Source organism: Danio rerio, chromosome 3 (genome assembly GCF_049306965.1).
Source record: "Danio rerio strain Tuebingen ecotype United States chromosome 3, GRCz12tu, whole genome shotgun sequence".
Lineage (NCBI taxonomy): Eukaryota > Metazoa > Chordata > Actinopteri > Cypriniformes > Danionidae > Danio > Danio rerio.
In genome coordinates, this window is record NC_133178.1 from 24880755 (window position 1) to 24892168 (window position 11414).

General features: G+C 41.6%; 1 protein-coding gene across 1 annotated transcript; it reads left to right on the forward strand.

Annotated features, from left to right (window-relative positions):
• Positions 1 to 849: 849 nt before the first annotated feature.
• On the forward strand, positions 850 to 10294 carry atp2a1 (ATPase sarcoplasmic/endoplasmic reticulum Ca2+ transporting 1; the record flags this gene model as incomplete). The annotated part of the gene is given in 22 exon segments (NM_001007029.1): positions 850 to 967; positions 1896 to 1913; positions 2068 to 2150; positions 3218 to 3322; positions 3862 to 4000; positions 4988 to 5068; positions 5172 to 5257; positions 5341 to 5638; positions 5776 to 5942; positions 6025 to 6113; positions 6195 to 6297; positions 6381 to 6512; positions 7354 to 7479; positions 7559 to 7777; positions 7897 to 8008; positions 8153 to 8376; positions 8575 to 8795; positions 8915 to 9117; positions 9227 to 9312; positions 9438 to 9571; positions 9666 to 9783; positions 10177 to 10294. Coding segments are annotated over 22 exon segments (2980 nt in total), but the record flags the coding sequence as incomplete, so codon positions are not given.
• Between the last annotated feature and the right edge of the window lie 1120 nt (positions 10295 to 11414).

Genomic DNA, 11414 nt, shown 5'->3' on the forward strand with positions numbered 1-11414 from the left:
CTCTTGCAATGAATCCCTCCTCAGTCTGTTTTACAGCACATTTGCCATGTCTGAAATACTGTTTTACCCTCACACACTGAGTTTTTTTCCACTGCAGTTCATCCCAGGTGCTAATCCTCTCTAAGGATGGTGACCTGACAGTCTTCGTATACGTTTAAACATGCCTCCACATTAGACATTTTAATCCTGCACCACATAATTATGACAGAGTCCTGTACATGTTTAATCCCCACAAAAAGCCAAGCCCTCGGTCATCCTTTACTGCATATTAACATCCCAAAACCATTTGAGCTGTCACTCATGCTAACACCACAATTCCCCATTCACCGTCTCCATCCTACTGTTGCTGCGTGTTCCAAAAACAGACCCCAATTTCAACCCCACTTTCAAGGCTGCTCACCCCCACTCCAGTTGTCGCCCAATTGCTCCAATCACATCCCTTCATCCCTCTTCCAAAGGCCTTGCCCCTTCCCTACCATATTTGTCTGGTCTCGGCCAATAGGGGGCCTCCGCTGGGTGTGCCCTGGCCGATGGTGAGCCTGGTGTCTTTATAAAACTCTACGGAGATGGGTGGAAGTTCGCACTTTCTGTCAGCCCTGCGCTCCAGAGGGAGGAGAGGAGAAAGAGAAAGAGAGAGGGGAGAGAGTATTAAGGGGCCATCTGTTTTGTCCCTATCCTTCACTTTTAAAAAAGTGTTGGTGCGTACCCTCAAACTTCTCATTTAAAGCAAAATATAACGACTGGATATGTTAGCTTAGTACTTGGATTTGTCTGCATTTCTCTGAGAGGGAAAGTAACTCATCCTTTTTTTGTGTTGTTTTATTGAAGTCTCCCCTTTGAGCAGACAGGATGGAGAACGCACACACCAAGGAGACACCAGAATGCCTGGCCTACTTCGGCGTGAGCGAGTCCACAGGCCTCACACCAGAACAGGTCAAGAAGAACCAAGCCAAGTACGGATTCAACGGTGAGGAAAGCATGGGCAAACTGACGGAGCCATCTGAAAGAATATGAATGGATGGATGGTTGATCACTGTAAAACAATGTTGGGATGAATTTGACAGAACAAGCTATTTTAGAGGTGTCAAGAACTTTAGTATTTTAAATGTTTTTGTAAAACATGTAGATGTTAGTTGTAATTAATTAATTAAACTATAATATTAATAATATCTACTTAAAATTGAGACTGAATAAATCCCCAAAGTGCTTTTTTGGTAGATTTTTAGGTAGCTCTAAAGGTGTGGTTCACCATCAAAATAAAAATGTACTCACTATTTACTTGCCTTCAAGTGCTTCCAAACCTTTAAGAGTTTCTGTTAAACACAAAAGAAGATATTCAATTTTAAAAAGTTGTAAAAAACCCTCTAATCATTGACTTACATACTAGAAAAAACAGTTAGTGGTTAGAGGTTTTCAGCTTTCTTTTTATGTTAAACAGAAGAAACTGAAACTGTTTTTGGAACAAGTGAAGGGTGAGTAAATGATGACAGAATGTTTATTTTTGGGTGAACTATCCCTTTAAAGACAAAATAGGCCAGAAAAGATGCGCTGCCCATGTTGAATAATAACGTTAGGTTGCAAAAGCAAGATTGAAAGGTGTAAGAGGTAAGAGAGATCACTTCTGAAAAAGAAGCAAGAAAGTGACAGCTAAACACAGGGGCCATTTTGAGCCTTGAACAGAAGGTCAAACAGGACGAATGACTAGATTATTAGCAAAGCAGTCTTATGTGTGAGCTCAGCTCATGTCAGAAAGAACAGTATGAATGCCTAATTTAATACACTAGGTTATGTTGGTTGTTGATGTGAAAGGTACCGACTGCGAACTCTAATGGTTCTGTTTCTAATCTCCTCCCCTCCATTCATCTTCTCAATTGGACCAAACCGACCAATCACAGAGCTGCCAGCTGAAGAAGGTAAAACTTTATAGACTTTGAACTATCAGCATGTTGTATTTTATGCATACTGAAAGTGAATTCCTTTTAAAAACATGCCTTTTTATGTATGTTTTAAGTCAACCTGTGTCAAGATTGACTATATAAATAATTCAACCACTACATTCTTCCTTAGGTAAGAGCATCTGGGAGCTGGTGGTGGAGCAGTTTGAAGATCTGTTGGTCAGGATTCTGCTTTTGGCCGCCTGCATCTCTTTTGTAAGTAAACAGAAACCACATAACCACACAATGTAGTCCAAACCATTCAGAAACCTTAGTGGGCTTTTGTGGTTGACTAATTTGATTACTTGGGTTTTGGTTAGCAGCCTCGGAATTGTAAAATTTACTAAATGAACAGGGTTTTATTTAGGAGTGCAGACAATGATTGATAATGCCAATGCGAGGGACAGGGACACATTTTCCACATTCCCATCCGTTCCTGTCAGTCAACTTTAATGGTAACCCTACAGCCCCGAGTATATAATGGGTACGCCATAATCCAGTTGTTTATCTCTGTCGGGTAGTATGGAACCTTTATGGTTACGGGAAACAACACTGTTAATATGAGGGGCTAGGCATCTTTTCTTAGTCCCAGAAATGCATATGCCCTTGCTCCTGAAATCTGAGTACATGCCGCTCTGATAATGAACGAGTGTCGGCATATAAAACTGCAGATCTTTCTTTTTTTTCCAAATCTGTTTTGGAACAAATGAAGCAGTCGGCATTAGTTCTGCTGTTTTGTTCAGGCCCATGACATCACAGCTGTCATTATGGCCTTAGAAGGCCAGGAAAGAAGCTTTGAAGGGAAGCAAGGACAGAGAAAGGAGAGAAAACAAGAAAAGAGAGAGCCTGGGTGATTAAGACAGAGAGAGAGTAAAAAGGGAGTTATTTTAAGGTGGTCTTAAGCCAGTCTAAGAAACTGAATCCACCCACAAAGGTCAAAGATGGTAGGAATGAAAGACAGATCGGCGTAAAGGTGAAAGAGGAAAAGACAGACAGCAGGTGCTAACGTGCCATAAATCGAGTGCCACACGTGAGAATTGCTGAAAGAGGATCAGCTGTACTTTTGAAATGAGCAACATGTACATATGAAAGGAAGAGCGAGTGTACTTTCTTGAGCAACTTTCAGAGGACATGAACACACACATTCACAAGTACGCAAACACCTGCTGGCTCTTTATATAGACTCTAATGTTCTTCATTGTAGATCTTCACACTGTTTCTTTTGTACCTCCCATGTGGATCTTGCATGTCTCAATTATACTCCATCTCTCTCTGTTCATCAGGTACTGGCCTGGTTTGAGGAAGGTGAGGAAACAGTCACTGCCTTCGTCGAGCCCTTCGTTATTCTCCTCATCCTTATCGCCAATGCAGTGGTTGGAGTATGGCAGGTGAATATGCACATCCATTTTACATTCCCATTTTTTTTCCATACTTGTGAAAGTTTAGTCATGACTGGAAATAAGAAATGAGGGAAAATGATCAGGAATAGTCCCCAAGCTGCATTGCCTACAAAGGCTATCAGTTTAAAAAAAAGGGATGAAAAGTTCTTGAATGCTTTGTTAAATGATGATACTTGGGACTTAATATTTCTAAAGTATTGCAGTTCCTTAATTTCAAGAGTAACTTAGGAGTACTGAACTAGTTTGGTGCAACTGTAAAAATACACAATGAATGGCATTATTAGAGCTCAGAATGGTGTAAATAACATCACAGGTTAAAGGTTAGGCACAGACAAATTCACTCTCAGGAACGCATGATGACAAAGGCCCGATGTCAAAAATACTAAAGGCTGATCAGGTTTCATCAAGGGTCCATGGGACGGGGACAACAGTCATTTGGAAAGTATGCACAACCTTGGAAGGAGAGGGCTGTGAAGGTGTAAAATACTAAAGGAGACCAGGATCTGATGTGATCTTTGTTTTTGTAGGAACGCAATGCGGAGAGTGCCATTGAGGCTCTGAAGGAATATGAGCCAGAGATGGGCAAAGTCTACCGCTCTGACAGAAAGAGTGTGCAGAGGATCAAGGCCAGAGAGATTGTCCCTGGAGACATTGTGGAAGTTTCAGGTATACCACTTGAATCATATATCAGAAACACAAAAACCCAACAATAATGTAGCACGTCAGAATAGTGCAATGCACTGAAAATGCAGAGTAAGCAACAACTTTGAGCCAGCTGTTACACCATGTAGTCACAACGATGTCAAGTAATGGGACACGCGTGTGTAGAGGGGACAGGATTATATGGGACTTGTGCCCTTGAGAAATTGTGAGCGTCCTTTTAAGGCAATTACAGGGTGTCTGTGTGTGACAGCGGGAGGAAGAATATAGAGTAGCAGGATCAGAAAAGGCTGAAAGAACCCGCGAGAGCACAGGCAAAGAAAAGGCCTATATATAAATACATCCCAGCACCTGTTCCTCTACTTGCTCTCTCGATCCCTAGCCCCTCTCATCTCTTTCCCTCTTCCACCTGTTCCTTCCTCATCACTCATTTTTCTGCCTAGCCACTTGTTTACACCACACAGAAGGTCAGCTTGTCCTTGCAACTCTTCGGTTTCATGTATTTGCTCTTTCATCCCTTTTGAATTTCCAGGCTTTCACCAAAAGATCAACAAATATTACTGACAGTGGCATCTATAAGCTAGATCTGGGAGCGATCCAGCTCCTGGTGGGCAATTAATCCTGCAAAGAACTTCCAACATGTTTTTAAGACCATGGTTAGAAGTTCAAAGATGTGTTAAGGTAGAGTTGGGAGATTTGTAAGTTGGATTTCCAGGAGCTAGATTGGATAACTCCAGACTAGAATAATGATTAATAACTCTCAAACCATTTACCCGACAGAGATATTAGAGACCCATTCTAAACACATAACTTTAAAATACAACAATAATATATATTATTAGTGGGCTTTAAAGAAAACCATCAAATCAAAGATAGGACTGAGACACCCTTAACGCCAAGCATCACTCAAGACTCGTTCTGTACTTTGTTATTCTGAGTTTAAGTATGTATTCTTCATATATGAATGTTTTCAATCTACCTTTTCCTGTGTAGTTGGTGACAAAGTCCCTGCTGATATCAGAATCACCGCCATCCGCTCCACAACCCTGCGCGTCGACCAGTCCATTCTTACTGGTATGTTTGTGAATTACAAAATCCGTGATTACCTCCTAATACTCCCAAAAAAAGTGCTGAGATGTTTGACCTTCTCTAACTACCTTCATCACTTTATTTTTAGGTGAGTCTGTTAGTGTGATTAAACACACAGAGTCTGTTCCTGACCCCAGGGCTGTCAACCAGGACAAGAAGAACATGCTTTTCTCTGTGAGTGTCCCATGCTTCAGATATTTGTTGCTAATTTTCTCTGTCTCTAGAACTACCACTAAAACTCCCTCTTATTTTACTAGGGCACTAACATCGCTGCTGGCAAGGCTATTGGAGTTGTGGTTGCCACTGGTGTGTCCACTGAAATCGGTAAAATTCGTGACCAGATGGCTGCCACTGAGCAGGAGAAGACCCCTCTGCAGCAGAAGCTGGATGAGTTTGGTGAGCAACTCTCCAAAGTCATCTCTCTCATCTGTGTGGCTGTCTGGCTCATCAACATCGGTCACTTCAACGACCCCGTCCATGGTGGCTCCTGGATCCGTGGTGCCGTCTACTACTTCAAGATCGCTGTGGCTCTTGCCGTAGCTGCCATCCCCGAAGGTGTGAATACAGGACTTATCCTAAATATCAAGCATCAATGGTGAAACTTGATCAAGAGTAAAGTGCTGTTTCAATGCAGACTTTGTAAGTTGTGCAAATCAAACAGAGCATATTTGACACTTTGCTTTTGTGAGCAGGTTTGCCTGCCGTCATCACAACCTGCTTGGCTCTGGGAACCCGCCGCATGGCCAAGAAGAACGCCATTGTCCGCTCTCTTCCCTCTGTAGAGACTCTGGGCTGCACATCTGTCATTTGCTCAGACAAGACTGGCACCCTTACCACCAACCAGATGTGTGTCACAAAGGTATGAACCAATGAAGATATCAACCAATACACTGCCCAATGCTATCACTACAACCACAAATTGTTGATCTCTTTGTATTTAGATGTTTGTCATTGAGAAAGTGGAGGGTGAATCTGTGACTCTTGACCAGTACGACATTTCTGGATCCAAGTACACACCAGAGGGAGAAGTGTAAGTCATTTTAAATTTAATAGGCAGCTCATGAACAAACATGCGCAGACGGACTTATCATTCTTACTTTGTACCTTGCAGTACTAAGAACGGACTTCCTGTCAAGTGCGGCCAATTTGACGGCCTTGTTGAGCTGGCAACCATCTGCGCTCTGTGCAATGACTCCTCTCTGGACTACAATGAGGTAAACAAACCTTTATCCTGCCTCAATCTCATCTAAGCCATTCCATTTGTTGAGCAATAACCAACTTTAACTCTCCGTTACAGTCTAAGGGAATCTATGAGAAAGTTGGCGAGGCTACAGAGACTGCCCTTTGCTGCCTGGTTGAAAAGATGAATGTGTTCAACACTGATGTTCGTGGTCTGTCCAAGGTGGAGAGAGCCAACACATGTTGCGCTGTAAGTACCTCACTTCCTTTTCTCAGCTTTTGACATTCCTTAGGTTTATACTGGTCATCTGATATTTCCATAAACTTAATGTCAGAGTTTTAACCAACATTAGTATTGTGATACATTTTCAATCGAATTAGACTATTGAGTAGAGGGTTTTAATTTAACACTCCTCCTCACCATCTATCACACATAGAAAATGGCTAGAGAGGAGTGGTTAAGCATAATCTGCCCAATCAATATGGTGTCATCAGACAATGTCGCTAAGAAGCAGATGCAAATTTTCAGATTCTGTTAAAGATGGCCAGGATGAACAAACATTTTCTGTGGATTCATTTGTACAGATTATTTGTTCACCTAAAGATGAGCAATGTGCACAAAGTAAATAGTGTAAATTGTGATTTCATGAAGAGTTTAACGCCCTATTCACACGGGGCATCAACGCTGCCCATTCACTTTGAATGGATGACGTCAGGCGTTGCCGAACTGCATTGTGGATTCATCCGCTTCAGAGGCATTGCTCGCTGCAGAATTTGGGACCAGCTCAACTTTTCAAGTGCCGACGGAAGCCAATCAGAACGCTGCATGCTAATACACCAGCTAGACAGTGGCCTATTGCTGACTGAATTTTATTGGCTGACGCTGCTATAAAGATCGCGTCAGCCAACTTCAGACACGCCTTCAGTCAAGCGTTGATGCTGAAGCCCCGTGTGAATGGGGCGTAAGGCTGGATTTGAAATAGTAAAATTGCTTAGAATACCTTAACTCTCTTGGGTCAAGGCCAAAAGGGTATTTTTAGCAACTTCCATTTCGGGAATTCTATTAATGCAGTTTGCTTTTGGTTTCCTAGGTGATCAAGCAGCTTATGAAGAAAGACTTTACTCTGGAGTTCTCCCGTGACAGGAAGTCCATGTCTGTCTACTGCTCCCCTGCAAAGGCCTCCAAGGCTCCTGTTGGAAACAAGATGTTTGTCAAGGTAAGACCAATCATTTAGTTACCTAGTTAAAATTAATATCTTAACACGAACCTGAAACACGAATCCGTTACTGTTCTAGGGTGCTCCTGAGGGCGTTATTGACAGATGTGCCTATGTGCGTGTTGGCACCACTCGTGTGCCCCTGACTGGTCCAGTTAAAGATAAGATCATGGCTGTGATCAAGGAATGGGGAACTGGCCGTGATACTCTGCGTTGCCTGGCCCTGGCAACCCGTGACAACCCTCTGAGACCAGAGGAAATGAACTTGGAAGACTCCACCAAGTTTGCTGAATATGAGGTATTTACATGAAAAGATGGAGAGAACAAGGAAATATTTAGTATTTAAATGTAACTCAACTTGAGAGTTATGCTTAACTGAATTTTGTCAAAGCTAATCCAGTTTCTTGTTGTTCTTAGACCGATCTCACCTTCGTGGGTTGTGTTGGTATGCTGGATCCTCCCCGTAAAGAGGTTGTTGGATCCATTGAGCTGTGCAGGGCTGCTGGCATTCGTGTGATCATGATCACAGGTAAATCACTAAACCTGAACCTTAATCTTCAAAAAGCACTGAAACATCATCACTGTTTGTATCTCTTCATTGGTTTTGTGTTTGCAGCATCACTATTTGTTGTCCTGTGACAAAGTAATTTATCCTAAATGTTTTTTTTTCCAGGTGATAACAAGGGCACTGCTGTGGCTATCTGCCGCCGTATTGGCATCTTCAGTGATGATGAGGATGTAACAGGCCGTGCTTTCACTGGCCGTGAGTTTGATGACCTGCCACTGCCCCAGCAGAGAGAAGCGGTGCGTAAGGCCTGCTGTTACGCTCGTGTTGAGCCCTCCCACAAGAGCAAGATCGTTGAGTTCCTTCAGGGCTTTGATGAGATTACTGCCATGGTAAGGGAACCAAGTGGAGCTAAATGAATATAACAAAAACCAAAGATCTTACACTTAATCTTAAGTCAGTAAATGTCACTCCCTGACTTAAACCTAAAGTAAGAAATTTAAGTGTACTACAAAGTAGTTCAGGATTACCTTTTAATTTGAGTTAATATTAAATTCTAATATACCCTAACCCTTCTACACATCCCACAGACTGGTGATGGTGTGAACGATGCTCCTGCCCTGAAGAAGGCAGAGATTGGCATTGCCATGGGCTCTGGCACTGCTGTTGCCAAGTCAGCCTCTGAGATGGTCCTGGCCGACGACAACTTCTCTAGCATTGTGGCCGCTGTTGAGGAGGGCAGAGCCATTTACAACAACATGAAGCAGTTCATCCGTTACCTCATCTCCTCTAATGTTGGAGAGGTTGTCTGGTGAGTGGTAGTTTCAGTCTCTCTTTTACATAAACAGGCATATCCATTAACCCTATGGAATTGGGGTAAGGTTGGCTTTAAAGCTGATTTATTTCCTCAATCATTTATCTCCTTTACAGTATTTTCCTGACTGCAGCTCTTGGTCTTCCTGAGGCTCTGATCCCAGTTCAGCTGCTGTGGGTGAACCTGGTCACTGATGGTCTCCCTGCCACTGCTCTGGGCTTCAACCCCCCTGATTTGGACATCATGGGCAAGGCTCCCCGCTCCCCCAAAGAGCCTCTTATCTCCGGCTGGCTCTTCTTCAGATACCTGGCCATTGGAGGTATGATACTTTTCATTTTTCTGATTTATTTCTGATCTTTTGAGGTTTAGAAACCTTTTCTGGTAACCTCAGAACATCTTACAGATTCTGTTGAATCCCTTTCTCTCAGGTTATGTTGGTGCTGCAACTGTTGCTGCTGCTGGATGGTGGTTCCTCTACTGTGATGAAGGCCCCATGGTCTCCTTCTACCAGCTGGTGAGAATCTGGCATGATCTCATCTAACACTGTTGGTGATACAGTATGTGCTTACTGATGTCTCTGAATGTGGTACATTTCACAATAAAATAATAATGCTGCTGCACCTATCCTCCTGTCCTTAGTCCCACTTCATGCAGTGCACTGCTGACAATGAGGACTTTGCCGGTATTGAATGTGAGGTGTTCGAGGCCGCTCCACCAATGACAATGGCTCTGTCTGTGTTGGTCACCATTGAGATGTGCAATGCTCTGAACAGGTCAGTACTGACCTTCTCCAAATACAATCGCAAAAGTCATAAAAGTTTATTAGTTTCAGTTGACTATAACATACATCGATGCATGTTTTTGCAGCTTGTCAGAGAATCAGTCTCTTTTGCGTATGCCTCCATGGAGCAACTTGTGGTTGGCGGGAGCCATGACTCTCTCCATGTCTCTGCACTTCATGATCATCTATGTGGACCCTCTGCCTGTAAGTCCTGTGTGCACTGAGCATGCTCAATTCAGTTCAGTTTGTGCATTTAGTACACTCTAAAAATGATTTTCATAATCTAACATTGAGTCAAATTTGGACAAACCTAATCGTTGAATTAAAAAAGTATCATTTATTTTTAATAAAACCCAACGTTGAGTGTCCATATTTGAGAAAATGAGGGTTACAATAAGTGTAATATTGCCATCTAGGTTAGTGTCTGCCACCAGAGGGCAACCAAAGTATGCATTTAGATAATCCCAGTCAATAGACACTTACCTTTGACACTGTCCCAAACATTGCCACATATAATAAACAGATTTTCAAAATAGTAAGCTTATCATATCACAATTTCAATAAGCCATCTGCTAATCTCTGCCTTTTCTCCAACAGATGATCTTCAAACTAACCCATCTCAACTTTGACCAGTGGATCGTTGTACTGAAGCTTTCCTTCCCAGTCATCCTCATTGACGAAGCTCTGAAATTTGTTGCCCGCAACTACCTGGAGGGTGAGTAACCATTTACCACAAGATCACACATTTAAAATATTTCTGTTTTAAGATGTACAACATGACTACTTTATTTATTTTTATAAGTAAATAACAGTTCCTGGCTGTTGATAATTAAAATGAACCATAAACACTTATTCAATGTAACATCTTCAACAGTTTCCTGTATCTAATGGAGATATTAATTACTAACTAAATAATGAACAAATATAATTTACAATGATGACCTATTCATTTCCCTGTACTTTCTTGTAATCTACTTATATATTGACCTTTTTTTTAACTCAATTACTTTGTGGCCGATTTCTTCCAGTGGTGTAAATATTCCTCGCTTTTACCCTCTCCCCTTAATCAAACCCCTTTTATCTTATTCCAGCCTAATCCTGTTCCCCTCCATATTCCTGTAACAAAGCCAGGTATCCCACAATCCTCTCTGTCTGTGCCTGCCTATATCCCTGTGTCTGTTTGTGTGGACCAACTGTGCCATGTTTTTTTGCTTGTTATTTGACATGCATATATATTCAACCATCAGTCATGGAGCTCCTCGGATCACATGACTAATACATTTGTTTTTACACAGTAATGCACTTTATACAGTAGTGATAGATGTTATAGTGGCTGCTGGATATCATCATCAGCAGTAAATGCTTAAAGAATTAGTTACCCACAAAATGAAAATGCTATCATCTTTTACTCAACCTTTACTTTTTCCAGACTTTTATGAGTTTATTTCTCCAGTGGAACACCAAAGAAGAAATTTTGAAGAAACCTGTAACCACTGACTTCCAACATATTTGTTTTTTCCACAAATTTCAAGGGGGAAGGTACATTTTTAATTTGAGAAAATGCTTTTTTTTTTTAAATAACCACCAAGTGCTCTCTCTCAAACACACACACACACATATATATATATCCCTGTGTTTACAGTATCATTAGGATGATGACTAAATATACATTTACAGTGTTTTATATAAATATAAAACACTTTGTTTACCTTATGTGGCCCAACTTCATGAGTTCTTTTCTATAAACTGAAATATATCAGGAAGAATATCTTACAATCAGATTAAATCAACAAATCCCTCTTGACACCACAAAGATGGCAAGTTAGCAAGTAGAT